Source organism: Sphaeramia orbicularis, chromosome 8 (assembly GCF_902148855.1).
Source record: "Sphaeramia orbicularis chromosome 8, fSphaOr1.1, whole genome shotgun sequence".
In the NCBI taxonomy this organism is placed as follows: Eukaryota; Metazoa; Chordata; class Actinopteri; order Kurtiformes; family Apogonidae; genus Sphaeramia; species Sphaeramia orbicularis.
Genome location: NC_043964.1, coordinates 31,820,254 through 31,842,661, shown reverse-complemented (window position 1 = coordinate 31,842,661; position 22,408 = coordinate 31,820,254). Strand labels below are relative to the sequence as shown.

Below are 22,408 nucleotides of genomic sequence, written 5' to 3'. Positions count from 1 at the left end.
TCATTTTTGGTACCTGCGGTTGTGGAGATGCTCTGACCCAGTCATCACCATTACCATATGGCCCTTGTTAAAGTTACTCAGATCCTTACATTTGCCCATTCTTCTGCTTCCAACACATCAGCATCAAGGACTAAATATTCACTGCCTAATATATCCAACCCAGTGAAAGATGCCATTGTAATGGAGTAGAATAGGTTTATATTGTCACTATTATAAGAACAATGAAAATCAATTTAGCACCTCTGTTTCTGTTTATCAGCAGATTCTTAAAGTGCTAAAAGAAAGACTGTATATAACACTATCACACAAAAATTACACTGAAAAATATTGACAATATACAAAACTACAAAGAAATACCAAAATATACAAAAGGCCAACTCTGTACCGCAGATAAAGAAATATATAAAACATATAAAGGATATATACAAGGTAATAAAGGATATATGAAATGTGAAGAGCACCGGGTAGCTGCGTCTACATATGCCACCATCTTGTGATATTACCATTAAATCGCAATCATTAACATAATTAACATTATTATTGTTGTTACTGTAATGTTGGTGTATTTCATAGTGTTTGACACAGATGTAGATGTACACTATAAAATAAAGTTTTTTTCAGATGTTTGAAATTTTGTTAACAAATGGTGTAGTGATTGACCATGACTACAATAGAGGCCACAGCATCCCCCTGAAATTATATGTGATTAAATACTCTCCATTATGAAGCCAATCAGAGACATTTTCAACATTTTCATACTGGGTGAAACAAATGGGTGGAAGAAAAAAACCCATCACATTTTTTATACAAAAGTCTTTATTTTCACCTATATTTTATCATCTGTTTGTATTTGATGAAGATCTGTAATATCATAGGTAGGGATGGGAATTGATTAGAATTTAATGATTCCGATTCCATTATTGATTTTGCATATTGGTCCGATTCCTTATCGATTCTCATTGGGTGAGGGAATAAAAGAGTACAAACAGGTTTGTTTGCATTAACTGTCTTTTATATTTCCATCTCTGCACAGAAAATATAGCGTAAACAGTATGCACAAATAATAATAACAGATGATGCTGGGCCTGGTCTGTGGTGGGGTGTGGGGTGTGTGTGTGGGGGGTGTGGGGTCACACCATACGACCATACAAAGTCAAAGTGAAAGTGACACTTAAGATGCTTTACTAGTTTATCTATGTCTCCCTCTGTTGTGCACCTCATTTTCCTTTTTCCTACCTTCGGAAACTTATATTTCAGGGCAGGGGCAGGACACCTCCCAATCCCGACCTAGAGCCGGGCCCGGATGATGCCCTGGTGTTTGCTCTGCCGCTAGATTCACAAGCATCACTAGCATATCAAACACGTGACATTCTTGCAAATGAATTGCATGTTGTGTGGACAAATGTTTGAGCATATTGGAGGTATTTTATTTCCCCCTTTGAAGAAATGGAAGCTTTGCAAGTGTTACAAGTGGCCCTGGTGTCATCTTTTCACGTTAAATATAGCCATACTTTGGAGTGTTTCTGCCTCAATGCCATGTTGGCCATGTTCTAAACCAAAACAATGCAGCGTATGTGTGATGTCATCACGCATGTGCAACAAAGCTCAATAAGTAGGCAGGCAAAGGATTCCAAGGAATTGAGCTACTGAGAACTGGTTCTCAAAAAGAACCGGTTCTCAATTCCCATCCCTAGTCATAGGTCAAGGCAACAATTATTCAGGTGATATGCGTTCTGTGTTTTTTTAGCTGTCTTTACTGAGTTATATTGCAACGCCACCCTTTAAAACATATATACAGTCTTATTATAAGTTATTGCTGTTGCTTAAAAAAAAAAAAAACTTGCTTGTGTTTTTTGTTCAGGTAAGTACAACACAACTGTGTGTGCCTCCTCTCTTTTCAGAGTGTCATTAAAGCCACTATGTATGTGCAGACTACAGGGCTCCAGCCACAGGAACGACCTCAACAGGAACCATCTCCCGCCCTATTACAAAAGCAGGAAATAGAAAAATCAAATATATTTTACAAAAACTGCAAACATAAAGGATCAAACTATATTTACATTAGAACCTTTTAACTTGAATTGATTAAATCACAGCTGTTTTCTCTGTCTTTACCTTGACAAAGTGTCAAAGGTGCTGCAGACTTCCTCTTGTAGTAGATAAATCCAACGCTCATACAGACTAAACCAAGGACCAGGAAAAATGTTCCCACACCATCTATAATCCTTTGTGACTTGGGAAGAGAGGAGTCTAAAAAGGTGAGAAAATACTTTACTTTTACATCGTATGATCTCTGACCCTGAATGCTGTACATGATGCCATCACAGTGGTACACCTACCCCAGACCAGAATCAGAGGTTCACGGAGGCTGGCGTGCTCTACCACACAGCTTATGGTTTCTCCAGGAGTTGGGGTATACCCCAGATAGGAATGAATCTGGTAGTACCAATCCCCATCAGGTATTGCTTCAGTGGAAGAAACGACTTCCTGTCCATTCCGCAACCACATGACTCTGATTTGTTTTGGATAGAAATCATAAGCGCTGCACAGAAGCACTGAAGGGTGCATCACTCGAGTCACTTTGACAGTGGGTGCAATTGTTATGTGGCCTGTAAAAAACACAACACAACAAGTGGTGCCAGGTACAACAAACCCTGCCCCTCACACGTATTGTAGCTTATTTTGGCATGGAGCTGCCAAGCTGCCAGCAACTGGTGTCATTATGTCTATGCGTGTGCTGATGTCAGCATATCAATTTCCCCTATATATGTGTCAAGTTTGAAGTAAATGTAAACAAAATTTATGTTTTTAGAGACAATTGAAATTTTGCCCATTATAAGTAAATGGGAGGGAAAAAAAATATTTTAAAAATTCAGGAAAAAAAAATGTAACTTTGACCTACTGTTCCCAAAATGTAACCACATCTATTCTGGGTCACTGGAAATATTTAAACCCAATTTGGTTTGAACTCAATAAATAGTTTTGCTGATACAGACATGTAAAACTTTGCTCATTATAAGTAAATGGAGAAAAAAATTATTTAAAAAAATAATAAAATTTGAAACTTTGACCTACTTTTCCCAAAATGTAATGACATCTACTCTGGGTCACTGGTAATTAAATAATGATTTTATTTAGTAAGGGAGAAAAAAATATGTAAACATACCTAGCCTTATGTGGATAAAGTCATTGCCCCCCAGGCCTGATTACTGCCAGACCAGTTGAATCAAAAATATCTTAAATAGAACATGTTTGACAAAGTGAAGTAGCCTAAAAGGCCTCAAAAAGCAGCACATCATGCAGTGATCTGAAGCAATTCAAGAACAATAATTTATTTAGGAGGCAGAAGCAGTTTTTACCTGATTTTTACCTGCTACCTAGGGGTGGTCAGCCCACCAAAACCACTCCAAGAACACAGTGACAATTCATCAAGAAAGTCACAAAAGAACCCAAGACGACATTTAAAGGCCTGCAGGCCTCATTTGCCTCAGTTAAGGTCAATGTCCTGGATTGAACAATAAGAAAGAGAAAAAAAGGTAAAGATGACATCACTGAGGAGAGTTCAAAGGCCAAAACCACTGCTGACCAAAAAGAACACAAAGGCATGTCTTACATTTGCCAAAACACTTATTAATGATCAAAAGGCTTTTAGGAAAATATTCTGTGGACTGATGAGACACAAGTTGAACTTTTGGAAGATGTACACATTATATCTGATGTAAAACTAACACAGCATTTCATAATAATAATGGATTAGATTTCTATAGTGCTTTTCAAGGCACCCAAAGTGTTTTATATTATTGATCCATTATTCATCCGCTATCACATTCACACTCTGGTGGGGGATTCGAACCACCAACCCTTCAGTTATAGGGCTACCCGCTCTACCTCCAGGGCCACAAAAGAAGCACATAAAATGCCCATAAAAAGAACATCATACCACCAGTCAAACATGATGGTTGGAGTGGCCTAGTCAAAATCCAGACTTAAAGACTGACATGTTGTGACCTGACCTTAAACCCTCTAATGTGACTGAATTAAAACAATTCTGTAAAGAAGAGTGGGCCAAAACTCCTCCACAGTGAAGCGTAAGACTCAGTGTGAGTTATTGTAAACACTTGACTGCAGTTGTTGCTGCCAAGGGTGGCACAAGCAGTTATTGGGTTTCGGAGGCAATTACTTTATCACACAGGGTTAGGTATGTTTAGTTATCTTTTTCCCTCAATAAATAAAATCATTGTTGAAATACTGCATTTTTTATTTATTTAGCTCACTTTTTTCTGTCATAATTTGTTTGATGATCTGAAAGATTTAAGTTTGACAAATATGTAAAAATCTAAGAAATACTTTTTCACAGCATTGTAATTACCAAGTATTTTTTTTTTTTAGTCATTTTTCATATTTTCACATGTGAACAGCACTTACCTAAGTCTTTGACTGCATGTAGGTTGTGTTTGCACATCAAGTCCTTTTCAAATGTTTTTTCTATTTGTTCGTAGGGATCGTTCTGACAGAGATGTGCCACGTGAATTCCAGTCTTTGTAAATCCTGTGTAGTTGCCAGTTGTGCTGTTGTACAACATCACTAATTTCTTGTTATAAAAATATGTGACTGTATACTCCATGTGTTCCCATCCTGGACCATCAAACGTACAACAGCCTTGGGACTGAAAATAGTTATCACCTAAAAATCAGGAACAAATTAATTTTGAAAATTAAATGTTGTAATAGTTACTGAGACCTAATAAAATAAAAATAATTTTGCCACTCACCTAGAGCAAAAGGAGAAAAAAGCATGAATAGATAAAAAATTAAAATGTCCATGTTTTTCTTGAAAATTTCTTCACAACAAAAACCTGGTTCACAAAAACGAAGCATAAATGTTAGCACACGGAAATGAATGTTGAAATAGTCAATGGAACTACCCTGTTGTGGAGTAAAAGTCACAAAACCTGTTCTTCACAAAGGTGAAAACAGAAACCAATGGAAGAAGATTTGCAACTTAGTCAAATTAAATTTCAGATTTAGACTAATGTGATCTGTGTTCATATAAGACAATGATGGGACTATCGTTAATGTTTAATTCCACACCTTCACTGTTTACATTTGGAATTTTTTACTGTAAATAAATTCATTCACATTCAAAATCAGCAGTTTTTAAAGAAAGACCTTTGAATGAGTAAGTATAACCACAGTACAGTACATGTAGATAAAGACATTTAATACAACCCAGCATCATTAATTCATGTCTGTATGAATAATAAACCAAACCACATGAAAATTGGTGTAAAACTGAATGAGTTATGTTGATTTTAATTGTGAGTAAACCTCTTATAAAGTAATATGGCAGATACTTTGACACATAAATGATTCAACCGCAAGTGACACAAGGGAATGAATAAAATACAATGGGCAAAATGGCAGAGGTAAAAGTAGTTCCTTATTGATGCCAGTAAATACCACAGGTACCAGTCATTGACCTGCAATTGTGGAAAAAATTCTTAGACCATCAAAAGTCATCAAAAACAATGGCTATGTAATCAAGCACTAACTCCTGCATGTATCATGTGACTAAAACAGACAGAAAAGAAAACCTGAAATGTCTAAAAACACTGTTTTAGCAGTACAGTGCCATAGTTATTGATGTAAGAACTTAAGTGATTTTGGTTATTATCAAGAAAACATGGAAAATGGCTAAATATCAGCTCTAAAATTAAACTCTTATGAGCTATTTTTGTTGTTATCATTATATTTGTTCAAACAAATGTACCTTTAGTTGTACCAGGCATTAAAATAAAAAAGAAATTGAAGAAAGCAAGGGGTGATCTAATAATTTTTTTCCACAACCTTATGTTTATGGTGCTAATGTAAATCTCCACACACTGATACTCATATGCATCACTGGAGGAGCACAATCATTCTAAACTTAAAAATGCACCACTTGTTTTCTATTTAATCATGAGTGCATATTATTATATCATGTTGTTTTCTTTACAGTGACATACTGACAGAGAAAATGTATTTAATGGACAGATGATTCCTCTTGTGTAAAATGTCCCAAGTGCCTAAATAAATGCTCCATGTTGGTTCTAGCTTGTCTGGTACTTGTTTCCTTTAACAGCAAAAAAAGTTCCCACAGCAATTCCCAGAAATCCAACAGTCAGGCATATTCCACAATAGACAAATGAATGATTATCTGTTTCACTTGAGTGGACCTCTGGAGAAAAAGAGAAAAAACATACTGTAAGTATCTTCAGCTTTGATTGTTGATAAAACAATCTGAACATGAAACTTAAAGCTAATGGTGGACTTAACATAAAGCATATATCTGTATGTGTACAGTTACTGATGTTTTATTTTAATAATGGAAATCCACTTATGTGTTCTCACCAAAAAACTCGGTCTTAGGTTCCATCAGTGCTTCATGTTCCACAGTGCAGCCGTATATGTCACTGTCTTTTGCAATAAAACTCAGTGTGGAAAACAAATGAAAGGTGCCATCTGGGTTGAGAATAAATGCCTGAAAGGAATCTTCTGTTTCTACTTCTATTCCATTCTTGGTCCACTTTATTTTGATGACGGGAGGGAAGAAATGGTTGATGAAGCAGATGAGAGTATTTTCTGTCTGTTCTATCACATCATCTCTAGAGTAGACGATGAGTTCAGGTGCCTCTAAATGTTAAATTGAAACACAAACAAAAAATAATCATTTTACACACTTACATAAGCAAAAGCTTTCAAATAAAGGGATAAAAATAGCCCTAATACCAACAAGTGGTGCCAGGCACAACAAACCCTTCCCCTTGCACGTATTGTAGCTTGTTTTGGCATCGATGCAGCTGAAGTCATCATGTCTATGCATGTGCTAATATCAGCATATCAATTGCCTCTATTTATGTGTGAAGTTCGAAGTAAATTGAAACAAAATTTATGCTTTTATAGACATTTGAAATTTTGCCCATTATAAGTAAATGAGACAAGAAAAAGATTTTTAAAAATTCATGAAAAACTTTTTACTTTGACCTTCTTTTCCCAAAATGAAACCACATCTGTTCTGAGTTACTGGCAATCTATAAACCAAATTTAGTATTAATTCAACCTATTGTTTTGCTGCTATAGTGTTAACAATCAAAGAAACAAAGAAACAAACCGAACCAAAAACAATACCCCTTGCCTGCCCTTGTAGAGTCAGCATTACATACCTATAGTTGTAGGAGCTGATTCTTCTTGTTTCCATTTTTCAAAGAAATTTCCACACAATTGTCTGAAATAGACTGCATACTGGTAGGCATAATGAGCATGGCAAGAAGTAGGGATTTTACTGTCCCAAACAACTTCTCCTTTTTTAAAGTCTGCATGGAAGGCTTCATCACCATCACATGTGAAAATGACTTGAGCTTCACTTGATTGAACACACGATAGAGTGTGACACATTTTATGACTTCCTGAAAAATACAAACATCACTCTCATAAGTTTGGTCTGTATTGTTAAAGGAAGTACGAGCATATTTACATAACAGTCTGCATAGAAATGTCAGTTCATTACAGGTCACTCTCATAAAAACAGTGTCAAAAATACTGAATACATACCTTGTGCAGAGGTGAAAATTGCTCCTAAGAGAGTAAGTGCAATTGCGTTGAACATCTTATTGAATAAATGTTTGTGTGGTTGTAGTTGAGTTGGACGTGTACTTCCTCATACCCTTGTACATGACACCTGTTTAACTACATACTGAAAAAGGAGTTGTTAAGGTAGTTCTTCATATTCTCACACTTTCCAACTACAATACATTTACTTAAAAGGCTAAAATGTGCTCCTTCAATTATGTATCCATCTGATTTTTTCCCCTTGTATTTTTACTATGACTTAAATGTGATGAAAATATGTATAAATTACTCAGAATTTAGTGTATTTTCAGTGTATCCATAAAACCATTCAAGAGGTTAAAGAAATCATTTTAAAGACACTGGTAAAAGTAATATTAATACAGTAGCACAAATAAACTGGAAAGAATAACTTAAAGAAACATCTTAAAAATAAAGCACACATTTGCAACAACTAGTGTCACAGGGCTGTTGCAGATCATTCTGTTACTGCATGTTTAAAAACAATAGTTTCTTCCTCGTTCCATGTCTGTTCACACCCTTATACTTTTATAAACACTACTGGTGGATAAACAAGAGCCACTTCTAAACTACTTCCAAACTACTTTAACTTCAAGAGGGTACAGGTTCAATTGCTGCTGTTCACCAAAGAAGGAAAAATATTAGCGTAATACTGGAAAAATAATACTTTTGCAGTTCTGTTTGTAAATCAAAATGCGTTTCTGGATCATAGGCCAGTGGTGTGTAGTCCATAAAAGACACAGGGTTTCACCCAACTTACATTTCTGTTAAAACATCAATTTTAGTAAATATGTCCTTGAAATTTAAAAGAAAACACAAACAAATAAATGAATAATACTCATCCTGTGCTTCATGTCAACATTAACTGAAGTTATTTTTAACAGTATTTAGTTCATTTCTTAGTTAATATGCTCACCTTCACTTAAGGGTTATTAAAAATTCCCCCCAAATCCCAGTTTTTGGCTCCCATAATCGATGGGATGATTTTAACTGGGTTACCAAGTTGCCTTAGATGAGATAAAGATGTTTTCAGGATTCAAGAACAAATACAAAGCAGACAATTAACCTGCTTTAAATGTCACAGGTAGCTCATGAAGTTTTGCCTGTTGCCTGTGTTTAGTCCAGTGTTTCTCAAACTGTAGGGTGGGCGCCCTAGGGGGGGTGCAAAGCTTTTCCATGAGGGGCATGGGATCACTCCTGGGTGTTTTTTTGTCTTCAGGTTAGAACATGTAGCAGGTGGAACTAATGTTTTAGCGTTGGAACACCCTGGACTCATTTTAGGGACGTACAACAAACCAATCTACTGCCATGGTGATCTGTCACTAGACAAAGAGTTTAGCTTTGGAGAATGGACAAGGATTGGACTGGAAAAGAAAAATGTGTAACGTTTCCATTTTTGCACAGTTTGTATAGTTTGTCCTTTAATGTTCTGAGATGTGCAATGGAAACAGGCTTAAGACAGCCACCGATGTTGTTCAAATGTTCATCTTTGTTACCAAAATGTGTTTGTTGTTAAAAAAAAAAAAAAAGTAACTTTATTGTCATAGTTGTAAGATAATTGTGCATTTTGTATTTTTATTTGGAAAAATATTGTCTCAGGGAGCAGTCATATTGAGTTTATTTGTATTGTTCAAGCAAAAAAAGTTATTTTTAATTTGCATGACAAATTATTCAAGGAAAAGCACAAAGTATTGTTACGATATTGATGTTTATTTCAATAAAAGTTATAATTGCACCACTGTTACAGTATTGTTGGGGTTGAGGGGGGCCTGGAGATTTTTGGTCTGCCAAAGGGGGACCCAAGAAGAAGATTGAGAACCACTGGTTTAGTCTCCACCACCTTGCTGTTTCACATGAGGACTTGCATTTAACTGAGCATGAAGCCAAATTTTACTTGTTACTACTCAGCACTACTACTACTACAACAACTACTACTACTTCCCAAATGGTACTCTCTCTCTCTCCTTACCTATGTGTGTATGTATGTATATATATATATATATATATATATATATATATATATATATATATATATATATATATATATGTGTGTGTGTACAGAGAGAGAGAGAGAAAACGACAAAAGCTGCCTTGTGTATTGGTCCTGACTTTACCACATGAAGTTCGTAAATTTGAGTCGCATAAGAAACACAAGCAGAAAGACAAGCGCTGAAATGCAGTCAAACATTAACATCAAAGGTTTATACAGACATTATAAATTGACTGGAACATTAAATGTTTAACCCCACACACAAATGCATATCTGCTGTGTTGATATTCGCAGTGGGCTGAGTAAAAGGCCAACATAGGGACTATGAGTTAATTGGGGCTCAGAATGTGCAGCCTGATCAATGGTATTGACAGAGGAAGGAAGCCCCAGAGGCAGCCAAGGGAGAATAGGTACTGCTCATAGGTGTGAATAAAACACACACAAAAATATACAAGGCATCTACATCTACCACATATTTATAAATAAAGCCATAAACACGTTAAACAAATAATTTTACAGAGACTTGTGTTTAAATCTATGTTGTCTGCTGCATTAATGCCAGTAAGGAAATGAAAGAAATGATGATAATAGCAAAGATGATAATAGCGATGGTTCTTACAAATATATGACACTTGGTGCATTTATAAATGCACAGTAAGTAATCCTGATTTCTTTCTTGCTTTACAACAGGAAAAAAAAGTCACAGAATTGGACAAAAATTTCTTGAAATGTTTTGCAAAAGAGTAAATATGCAGAGTGGAAGTGGAAGCACATTTTTGGATAAATTCTGATGTAGCAAACATTAAACTGATAATTTGCTGATATTCTGTAGGAACATGGCTCACTATACAACAACTAATGAGGACTGATGAGGAGACTAAAAGATTCTATGGTCGTCCACAAAAAATCATTACAACCATTTTAGATGGAAAACAGCAACTGCGTCCTCCTCTTCTTCTCTGTTTATTAGAGTCATGTGAAACGTCGCCTACACCTACAACCTCTGGCCACACCATGCACTTCTCATTTTCTTCTTCACTTCAGATACTTATTTCATTATGTGAGGGAGGGGATTTGATGTGGATTCTGATGTGGTCTTCAGTCTGTGCCAGTTTAATTTATATGTAGATGTTAAACTGCAGAAAAGGCAGTAACACACCGGTACTTACACACACCTGAAATGATGAATTTATAGCACACAAACACACACGCACACACACGCACACACACACACACACACACACACACACACACACTGACCATCTGTTCTAATGACTGAGGAAGACTCCGGTGCCAAAACAAGCCCTGAACTTTCTGGCGACGTAGTCAGTGTCCCAAATTAAACAGCTGTTCACCAGATTTTCAGCTTTTTCAAAACACATTACACATTGCTACACGTGTGCCTAGTTTAATTAAAAACACTTTATCTGAGCTGACAATTAATTATTGCAATTAAATGGGTGCATTTCGCATGAACCACTTGCTTTGTGAGTTCTAATCCACGCACACACAGACACACACAGACACACACACACACACACACACACGCAGAAATGTCTGACACACCTGTGCACATTAAGAGGCTACTTCATCATCAAACGCTTCTCTAATCAATTGTGAGATGCTCATGTTCCTATAGCAACTACAGACACTTGTACCTGGTGTTCTAGCACACATGTACTGTAAATGTGCATACGCCCACATACGATAGACGCGTTCACCAACACCAAGGAACATACTGTATTTGTGTCAAATGTGTTAAAACCCTCTTGTGCACATAAAGTTACCTTCACGGCGGTGTGTCGGCGGGTTGCCAGCTGAAGTTTGAGTTAGTTAACTACAGAGAGGAGAGGACATTTCCTGCTCTGAAAGAGGCCCTTCAAGGACTTTGATGATAATTATGTGGTTCAGCGAGTGAATCACTTGAATCTTTTGCTTTGATTTGGTAAAGGAAACATTTGATTGGAGCCACATGCAAATGTTCCCCACCTCCATTTGAATATGAATGCGACAGTGATTAGCGCCTGATCCACAGTATGTGGATGAGACAGGCTGATGCGCACATGCAGGCCCGAGTGACCAAATATAAATATATGGGTTTGTTTTCAAACAGATTAAGACCAATCCACATCACTTGGCCTAATCATATAATGAGTTTGATCACACATACAATCTATCACCAGAGTACACATTTCCACATGATGCATTGTGATCACATTATACTGTGGCATATCCAGCTGCTCCCCTTCTCACACTGCACCTCAGATACCACCTGTCCCATAACTCTACTGACATTCACCATGTGTCACCACAGTGTCTATTCTCAGCGGCCATTGTTTCTTCTTATTCAGACAGGATGTTGACAGTAAGGAAGGTTTGGGGTACAGGCAGAAATGGAGGGACAAGTGATTAATAGTTTCCTGTTTTGGTAAAGATGAATGACTTTCCTAGTAAACTGATGGAGATGTGATCTGCTCAGTAGGACACATTAACACAAGTGAAAGTTGGTGTGTTTTTATCAAGCTGTTTTTATGTGTGTTTTCAGTTCGCATGAAAACCTGCTCGACAAGAAACACATAAATGGTACATTAGATGGAGAGAGTGTAACGTCGCTGTGTAAACAAAGCAGCAGAAATAAATGTGAGACAAAGGAATGGACAGACTGTGCCAAATTCTGAGAAGCAAGTAGGAGAGTTGAAACAATACATGAGCAAGAGGCTTTAGGTGTACAGATAGACAATAAAGACCTCTGCTTACACTGATCAGTTCTTCTATAAACACCTGCCAGTGGCCAAAGCACCTAAAATTATCGAAAATGTTTAATACACTGACAGTCACTGAAAACGTCCAGGTGACATTTATAAAAATAATTTTATTATGAAGCTGTGAAATTATGTAGAAGCTGTACAGATCAATAAATTAACATAACAAGAAATGAAACAAATAATGAATTCACAATTGCTGTAAGCAATGACAATGTCCAGTCCAAACCAAATGGCTACCCTGCCATTGCAAAGTTCCAGCTTCAATCATGAGTGTTGTCCCCACCAACAGCGTTCGTCTGGATTTAAGCGTGGCATCTTGGACGTAAGGAATAAAAATCTAGGCCTTTTCATGGCCTTTATAAAGGCTTCACAACCCATCCTTTAAATGGTGTACAAATGTTTGTTTTTCTCCAAAACAGCATTTTGACCCAATTCTTAAGGACCACTCCCTAAAGCCTAGTGAAAAATGTTTGGAAAGTGTAAGACTCATTAATAAGTTCTGTGCACACTATTCAACTGAAACATTTCAAATCAAACACTTCCCAAACTCTTCATGGCAAAATTTAATAAATTATTGACCTGGACATTTTCATTGTGCTTCCGTATCATTGACTGACAGTATAATTGAGGTAAAATTCAGTTTTTCAGCTTTTCATGGTCATCAAATATGACCCATTTGGACATTCAGAGGCTACGTAGTGAACGCATAAACACAAAATCACCATTAGAACCTTTGTAGTTTGATAAATGACAGTAGCTGTAGATGCTTGTTTTTACATTCAGTTAATGATATATTTTGCTGATGAAGTCCATTTTTCATCTGAAAGTCCCCTTAAAATTAAAATTAAACTAAAGTGATACACTTAAACAGTTTTTTTGAGCTGTAAATAGAAACATATGATTCATTTGTAAGGAAACCTATCAATGCTGCTGATAGGGCCAATAAAAATGGACAAATACGGAAAAAAAAATCTGTATTTTGTAGGTGAAAATAGCTACACTCACCACCTCTGTGATGGAGACGTACTTTTCCTGTTGCTTTAGTATGACTATATCATGTACTAAAAAAAAAAAAAAAAAAAAAAAAAAATATATATATATATATATATATATATATATATATATATATATATATATATATATATATATGTATAGGTAAATAAAAATAATAAACTTATTTGTTCCCATCTCTATTCAGTGTTGCTCAGTCCACCTTGTACTTCAGTCACATTCTGATAAAACCTCCGTTTTCCAAAAGATCAAATGGAAGCTGTTTTTTCACTCTCTCCAGAACCACAGGAAAGCGATGGTTTTGTCTCATAAAACTGTTGCTGCAATCACATAATTTGTTTGTTGGCTTGAATGTGAAATAACATGATAAAACACCACAGAGACACAACAACACAGGCTGCAGGAATGGTCTTTTCATGGTATAGGTTGAAGAGCCCTTCAGGGAAAGAATTACACAAAACAGTGAAAATATTCTAAAAGTAGCATACATGTAAAGGGATAATGATTTATGGCCTTTCTCAGGCGGGAAAACCAGTGCAAAAAAAATCATCTGGTTCTCAATGAGTGTGCTTTCAGAATCATGTAGTAGGTGGAGTACAGTTACACTTTCATGGGGAATAAAAATGTGCATAAATTAACATTTTTCCCACAGATTTTCTAAAAAATCTGATCAAAACACAAGTAGTGTTACCTTTTAATGGCTGCAAAAAAAAGCATGCTGCTGTAGTTCTCAGGAATGTAGCAGACTTAAAACAAAATGTGTTGTTTTGCTCAGCATATTGTAAATTCAGTGTCACACTTTCACATGAAGCTGCTATAATGAATAAAGGCATTTTTGGTAAAAGATGCCTTAGGAACAAACTTAACAACAAACAAAAACAAAATATATTCTCACAAGCTGTGTCCCTTATAACTGGAAAAGGGTTCATGATCTTGCTTAGGGTTTATAATTCTGCTCATAAATTAGGATGTAGAATAATTGGTGTTAAAACAGGACATTTGATGCATTCCAACTCACTTGTGTCTTGCGGTCCAGGATCTGTATTAAAATGTGGTTTAATTATGGAAATTCTAAGATTTTTTGTTATCAAAGCTATGGTTGAAGTCAGTGTCTCAGTTCTATATCATTTTCCATCTCCATCTGAATATGGTCAGGGATGATAAGATACAAATAGTGCATGATAAATATATAAACCACAGGTATCAAACATGTGGCCTGAGGTCCAAAACCAGCCCACCAAAGGTTCCAATCTGGCCAGTTGGAAGAATTTGCAAAGTGTAAAAATTCCACTTAAGATATTAATAGTCAATGATGTTGAACTCATTTTAGTTCAGGAACCACATGCAGATCAATGTGATCTAAAGTAAAATAATCCCATAATGACCTATAAATAATGATCCCAAATTTTCTTCTGGGTTTAATGTGGAAAAAAAACACAAAAATAATATGAAAAAATATTTTTTCTCTTTATTTTAGTGCAAAAAAATAACATTAAAATATGAAAATATTTACATTAACAAACAATAAAATCTCATCAACCTAAACAAAGACAGTCACAGAAAAAATTATTAGACCATCACTAGTCATCAAAAACCATTGTTATGCAATCAAGTACTAACTCCTGTGTGCATCATGTGACTAAAACAGACAGAAAAGAAAACATGGAATTCCTAAAAGCACTGTTTTTGTCAGTACAATGCCATAGATATTAATGTAAGAACTGAAGTGATTTTGGTTATTATTAAGAAAACATGGAAAATGGCTAGATATCAGCTCTGAAATTAAACTCCTATGAGCTATTTTAGTTGTTATCATTATATTTGTCCAAACAAACGTACCTTCAGTTGTACCAGGCATTAAAATGAGCAAGAAATTGAAGAAATCAAGGGGTGGTCTAATCATTTTTTCTGCAACCGTATGAACAATCTGAAATGTCTAAAGAAAATCAAGTGCAATTGTAACAATATTCTGCCTTTTACTAAATGTTTTGTGTCAGGTACATGTATAAATGATAAGTTGAGGCATAATGTTTTTAAAACTGCACTTATTTTTCTTCAGAAATTTCTTTTTTTTCAGGTTATTTCTATCTTTTTTTTGTTTGGATTGTTTGTAAATGTAAATATTTTTATTAATATTTTATTTATAAACTGTTATGTTATTATTTTGCTGGTCTGGCCCACTTGAGATCAAACTGGGCTGAAAATGAGTTTGACACCCCTGGTATAAACTGTTTTATTCATTGTCTCATTCACTGCTTGGTTTGTTCCTACGTCTCTGTTTTTAACCATGCTCTGTCCATCCTTTGTAAGTGACATCTGTTTTTGTTGGCTTTTGTTCCCTCTTTGCCTCTATCATATCACCCTTTTTGTCTATTATTTTTCCCTTCTCTTTGTGCCTGGTCTTTATTGACTGTTCTTCTTTAAATTAATAAACATGCACTATGTACACTTGGTACTGGTCAATACTGAGGTCTACATCAAATGTTTTCATGCGTTGTCATGGTAACGCAGGCACGGCCACTCTCTCTCACCTCTGTCCGTCACCTGACCAGCTGCTCTTTATTTAGTCTGTTGCGCTGGACTATAAATAGAAAACTGTTGACCCTCCATATTTGTCACATCATTAATGCAGCTACATTGCCATTGCCTTTTCTGCCGACTTGTCTTTTCCAGTATGTAAGCTCTCTCCTAACATCCTGATTTAGAAGGCACTAAACACAACACTTGCAGGGATCCTGTAGGTTAAATGAACGCTGCATTTTATAACTCATTCTGCATCTAAACAGCTCTGTCATGACTAATTTGCGACTGACTGACACCACTACCATTGCTACCACAGATGATGATGTAGTCATTATTAAATTATTATTTAACACACACCAGACAAACTCCACTAGATAAAAAAAAAATAGAGTGCAACCAAAAATTTATTAGCCTGCAACCACAGGGTACTGTACCGATTAGTGTAATGTCAGTGCTGGAGTACTCAAAATGATGAACTAAAGGGAAAATAGCAAAAATCCCCTCAGCTGGAAAAACACGCTTTAATAAAGTAACCACAATGTGAGATGAAGTATGTGAGCACAACCTTGCACATACCACCAGGGTTTCAATTATCCTCACAGCAGGGTGTCATTCACTGGAGGCAGCAGGCTGGAAGCACCGCTGAAGCAAGGCCAATGGTCGCAGTTCCAGTATCGGTATGCAGATTAACAGCCTGATAAACTCGAGGGGAAACATCAACAACTATATACCAAAGCAGTGTAGAAATACTGTGGCTGTGTGAGTTTAACCTTCAAAGAGCCAAACAACTGTTAGCAACCAAAAGCATCTACTGATCTGAAATGTTTCATAGCTGTTCAACCACTAATCCTATCAATACATAGGAGTGTAAGAAAGTATCGGTTCTGCAATATATCGCAATATTTCATTTCACAATACTGTATCGATATTTTTATGTATTTATTCAAATACAGATATGGCAGAGGTTTATTTTTGTTTTTTGGTTTTCTTTCTTGTTTATATTTTATTTATTATTATTTAACACTGTTTTATTAATTAATGGTTATTTGAAGCATCCTAAAAAGCACTTTTTACCGTCTGAGAGTGGCAGATTTTAGTTCCTTTGGAAACTAGAAGAATTAGAAAAAATTTGTGATATAGCTGTTCGGACTTTTCAAAATTTTAGCCCTCCGAAAAGGCTGGACAGGCAGCACATACTGTTATGACTCGTGTTTATCCTTTTCTTGTTTAATTTATTTTTGTTTACTACAGGATTTTATCACAGGTTATAAACCTTTAAATAGAAACAGACACATAGAAATTCATAATTACAATGTACTCTTCACACATAAAACACAACAACAAGCAAACAAAGTCATCTCTCACATAAAAAAAAAACAGACTTAAAAGACAAAACACGCTAGACTAACTACAGTCTACATTAACTGATAGCGTTTGTTACATACCAATGGGCTGAGTGCTCCTGCCGATGGTGAACAGATCAATGAACAGATTGATTAGGATGGGCCGCAGCCGCCATATATAACCTCAGGCAACCCCGCCTGCTCATAAATATAAATTGCCAGACTTGTTTAACCATAATATAAACATTACTATTATTAATAAAATTAGACAAAAATATGTAAATATATAAAGAAATTTAAAGAAACCAAACAATTACCATTTCCAGCAGTGAAGTTATTTAAACCCATTTACTCAGTCTTAACAGCTTTGTCATGTCACCCAGAAGTCTTAACAATAGCATTAGATCCTGTTCTGGTCAAATAAAAATGTGTTTAGTATTTGTGCATATTTCTGGTGTAATTTAATTCTTCCCAGAAATAATCTTAAAAAAAAAGAAACAAACAAAACATTGCTTTTTTAACAGTATCATAATATATCGTGATATATCGTGATATATCGTATCGTGATCCTAGTATTGTGATTTGTATCTTATCACCAGATTTTTGCCAATACACACCCTTATCAATACATGCAAATAATTCAGATAAAATTCAACAATTTCCCCTGGGATTCATTAATTATTCTGATTCTGATTAAAATGCAGTTTCTCAGCTGTTCATGGTCATCAGATATGACCCACTTGGAAATTTAGAGGCACCGTAGTGAACATGGAAACACTGTCACCTCCTAAAACATCGATTCACCAAGAAAATCCATGTAGTTCAATAAATGACCGTGATTGCTGATGCTTGTTTTATGTTCAGTTAATGATAGATTTTGCTGAAAAAGTCACTTTTTCTTGTGATATAATGATCTGATACAACAATTTTCAACTTTAATCAAGCTTTTAGGAACATTTGCATGATAAATAAATTCTTTTTTTTTTTAAATACATGATTTACACCGAAAAAACACAAAAAATAGAGGATAATATTATAATAAATGGTGAAAAATTACTCAAGAACAGTAATGTATAGAGAAAAAATATTTTGGAAGTGCCACAAAAGTAGCACTGGGTCTTTATGGGTCAAACAACATTGCTGAAAAGTCCATTTTTCTTCTTTTACATACAGGAAAATACCTGATTTTCACTGAAAAAATTCAAAATGCAGAATTTGATGTAGACCTCACATACACGTCTTTTGAAAATATGATAAAATAACTGTGTTTTGGGAGATGGTGTGTGGAGTGCAATAGCAAATAATGGGGTATAAGATTCCAGTGTGCTGTGATGTACTGTTTTTGTGGAACTTGTCTGAAGGAAATGTAGTGGGAAATGACATATACTTGGTTGAGGTACTTTTAGCGGCTTGCAAAAAAGCTATTACAAGAAACTGGGGAAAGACAGGACCACCAACAAAGGACCAATGGATCACAAATATTGAAGGAATATATACAATGGAAAAAATAACTCACAGACTGTGACTACAAGAAGCACAAATGGACAAAAAAATGGAATAAATGGACTGATTACAGAACCTGGAATAGTAGAAGGGCTGAATAATGTGAATGTAGTGTCATGTAGTGTACCAAAGCAAGGTTTGTTTGTTCATTTTTTGTTGTTTTTGGTGACTATGTGTTTATACAATTTCTATAAAAACTTAAGTAGAAAAAGAAAAATGCTAAATTCAAAGAATAATATTAAAAGTGACTTGGGGAAGGTTAACAGTAAAGAAAAATTGATTTGGATTTTGCTGCAAAAATAGTTCTGGGTCTTTAAGGGTTAACACTATGAACGCAGACCAAGTGATAAATCCAACTTGCAATATGATATGATATGATATATGTCCAGAGACACACACTCCAAAGCTCATTTCTCAGGAGCTCATCAAACAAGAGCACAGAATAATTCCACTGCAGCTCAGGTTGCAGAAACAACACTTTGTTCTTGAATCAGTACAGTTAATTAATTGCGGGGCAAGTACCTGGTAACTCTCTGATCTCTGCGCTCTGATCTGTGAGGTCGGAAAATGAATGTCAGAATGAATTTTCCACTGCTGTTTGCTCCAACTGCAATGTGAAGAAACCTATTAGAAATACAAAACTATGTTATGTGCTTTACTTTTCCTTTCAGTATTAACATCTTTTATGTATAAGTGCTGTTTTTCTTTCGCTCTAGATGTGACTTTCTGTTTATGTAAGGCATGCAGAGTTGCTTTTATGTAAGAAATGCACTGAATAGATACACTGGTGTTCCTTAAATGCTCAGTGTGTAATATTAATTGTAGTGGTGATGTTGTAGATTTCAACCAGCTTTAAATATAGCTACCTCATTCTCTTCAGAAGCTAAAAACCCCATATCTTTTTGTCTATTGTGGACTTATTCATTCTATTGTAGATATTAACACATGCTATGGTGAGGTAATCTAAGCAAAGTTTTTATTTTTGTGTCACTATGCTCTAATGAAAACATAATTATGATTATTATATTCCATGTCCCCAAATAAATCCACCTTAACCCACCTGAATTTCCTTTAAATATAAATATATGGATCAGCAAAGTAAAAATGAAAGCTTGCTCAAACAATTTTTCCCATAAAAGCAGCAGAAGAAAAAAGAAACACCAGACTTTTACAGCTTTATCCTTTTGATCCAACTCAAAACCAAGAAATACAACTATACAAGAACTATACAATGCAAAATGATGTGACAGGAATGGAAAAAAAAACACTTTTCTAACCATCACTGTTGAGACACACCATACAGCAGTAAAATGAATCACGTTTTTAACCTCCACACCTGTATGAAAACACCTGTGATTACATAAAATCTACATCACAAGTAGATTTTATACAACCTGAAAATACAAACAAGGAGTGGATGCATATACTGAAAGGTAAACATGAAGAAAATAAAATTACATTATGAAAAAAATTACATTTACAAACTATCCTTTCACAATAAAATGCAAACAACCTGAACAAATATGAACAACCTGAAATTTATTAAGAAAAATACGTGCGATTTTAACAATATAATGCCTGTTACTAAATGTTTTGTGCATTTGTACATCCTCGATGATCTGTAAATTGTGTTAATAATAAGCTGAGAAATACAAGCAAGCAAAGTTTATTTATATAGCACCTTTCACAGATAAGAGAAGTCCCAAGGTGCTTCACAAAAGACAATGAAATACAAGATATACAGGGTGGGGAAGCAAAATTTACAATATTTTGAGGCAGGGATTGAAAGACAGTGTATGACCAATTAGTTTATTGAAAGTCATGAGAATTTATTTGCCACAAGAAAATTTACATCATAGAAAATGTTTTTATTCTATGTGTCCTCCTTCTTTCTCAATAACTGCCTTCACACGCTTCCTGAAACTTGTGCAAGTGTTCCTCAAATATTCGGGTGACAACTTCTCCCATTCTTCTTTAATAGTATCTTCCAGACTTTCTCGTAATAGTTTTGCTCATAGTCATTCTCTTCTTTCCATTATAAACAGTCTTTATGGACACTCCAACTATTTTTGAAATCTCCTTTAGTGTGACGAGTGCATTCAGCAAATCACACACTCTTTGACGTTTGCTTTCCTGATTACTCATATGGGTAAAAGTTTCTGAAAAGGTATGGATAATAGTGTTAGGTATGATTATGACATCAATATATGTTTGGTTTCAAAACAACTGACGTAGTGCCTGCTGAGAAAAAACAACGAAATGTTCATTGTAAATTTTGCTTCCCCACCCTGTAATTACAATCACAAAAAGGTATAAATCAAAATAAACATGATGGTCATATAATGACCCTTAATCTACTGCCGTTACAATGCTTGGAGAAACAAGTGGGTTTTGAGTTTACTATTAAAAACATCAACAGAGTCCAAAGAACGTAAGGAGAGTGGAAGATCATTCCAGAGCCTCGGCAAAAAGGCCTGGAAGGAGCAGTCTGAAACGAGTGTGGGGGACCATAAGTAGGTTCGGAAATTGAATTTTTTTACTCAGGAAATTTCAGGTTGTACATGGTTTTCAGGTCATTCACATCTTCATAATATAATTTACCTTTTTCACACTAAAACAAGTAGTGCCAGGTACAACAAACCCCACCCCTCACATGTATTGTAGTTTATTTTGGCATCAATCCAGCTGATGCCTGCCTCTGTATATGTGCCAAGTTTTAAGTACATTGAAACAAAATGTATGTTTTTATAGACATTTGAAATTTTGCCCATTAAAAGTAAATGGGGAAAAGAAAAAAAAAGATTTAAAAATTCATAAAAATTTTTAACTTTGACCAACTTTTCCCAAAATACTACATCTATTCTGAGTCACTGGCAATCTATAAACCCAATGTAGTATGAATTCAATCAATAGTTTTGCTGCTAGAGTGTTAAAAAACAAAGAAATAAACCAAACCAAAAACAATACCTCTTGCCTCCCCTTTGGGGGGCGGGATAAAAAAAAAATTGGATTATTTATAGGTTATTAAGATTGTTTTACTGGTCTGGCCCACTTCAGATCACAGTGGGCTGCATGTGGCCCTGAACTAAAATCAGTTTGACACCCCGATCTACAGGTAAAATGGCCAATGGTGTAAATGCGTTTGCATGCACAGTGTGAATGCATGCGACATGTTTATGTTACACGCTAATTTGGCGATGACTACGGGATTTCTCATTTGCACTAGTGGGGATGATACATTAGCCGCTTCACTTTACAGTATCCAACCTCAGTGTGTACACAGATAAATTATTGATGCTTTACACTGACTACCACTGATATGCTGACTTAAGCAGAACCAGATAGTTACTCAAACTGATCCGTCAACATACATACATTCTCTGTCTGCCTTTCTGTTTTTCTCTGGCTCATCTTTTGACGTCTGGCAGACCGTGTGACCGAACATGTTTCTCTCCATCTGGTATGTGTGAGCCAGGTCAGTGTCTGGCTGGGCTTGGAGCTCCTCGGGGGAACAGCGAAGGAACAGGCTCTCGTTAAGTCAGAGCACAGAGCATCCACTCTGGGGACATAAACAGGATCTTGGGTCTGGGCCTAGATCCGCTGTGGGGCATCACAGCGAGCAGCAGCACAAACAAACATATGGAGAAC

General features: G+C 35.6%; 4 protein-coding genes across 8 annotated transcripts in view; all 4 read right to left on the bottom strand.

Annotated features, from left to right (window-relative positions):
- Nucleotides 1–7,789, bottom strand: part of LOC115423694 (H-2 class II histocompatibility antigen, A-U alpha chain-like) — a 31,673-nt gene extending 23,884 nt beyond the window's left edge. For all 3 annotated transcript variants that reach the window (XM_030140654.1, XM_030140652.1, XM_030140651.1), the window contains exon 1: nucleotides 7,702–7,789. In XM_030140654.1, the coding sequence (XP_029996514.1) occupies nucleotides 7,702–7,711 (10 nt within the window). In that variant the 5' untranslated portion in view covers nucleotides 7,712–7,789. The remainder of the gene's footprint in view (nucleotides 1–7,701) is intronic.
- The window catches only part of LOC115423689 (cytoplasmic phosphatidylinositol transfer protein 1-like), a 123,903-nt gene that overhangs the window by 94,147 nt on the left and 7,348 nt on the right, over nucleotides 1–22,408 (bottom strand). The gene's annotated exons all lie outside the window — the stretch shown is intronic.
- LOC115423692 (rano class II histocompatibility antigen, A beta chain-like) lies at nucleotides 1,479–5,601 on the bottom strand. 3 transcript variants are annotated; one of them, XM_030140646.1, is made up of 5 exons: nucleotides 4,772–5,601; nucleotides 4,426–4,683; nucleotides 2,340–2,609; nucleotides 2,116–2,250; nucleotides 1,479–1,982 (listed from the first exon to the last, which is right to left on the bottom strand). In XM_030140646.1, the coding sequence occupies exons 1-5, from the start codon at nucleotides 4,875–4,877 to the stop codon at nucleotides 1,933–1,935; spliced, it is 819 nt and encodes a 272-aa protein (XP_029996506.1). In that variant the 5' UTR covers nucleotides 4,878–5,601; the 3' UTR covers nucleotides 1,479–1,932. The 3 variants fall into 3 exon arrangements, with proteins under 3 accessions (XP_029996506.1, XP_029996507.1, XP_029996508.1); XM_030140647.1 differs by having other exon boundaries at nucleotides 2,340–2,614; nucleotides 4,431–4,683; XM_030140648.1 differs by lacking the exons at nucleotides 4,426–4,683; nucleotides 4,772–5,601 and adding an exon at nucleotides 3,360–3,497.
- On the bottom strand, nucleotides 5,728–7,799 carry LOC115423695 (H-2 class II histocompatibility antigen, A-U alpha chain-like). The gene is made up of 4 exons (XM_030140655.1): nucleotides 7,590–7,799; nucleotides 7,202–7,444; nucleotides 6,390–6,671; nucleotides 5,728–6,216 (listed from the first exon to the last, which is right to left on the bottom strand). The coding sequence occupies exons 1-4, from the start codon at nucleotides 7,642–7,644 to the stop codon at nucleotides 6,089–6,091; spliced, it is 708 nt and encodes a 235-aa protein (XP_029996515.1). The 5' UTR covers nucleotides 7,645–7,799; the 3' UTR covers nucleotides 5,728–6,088.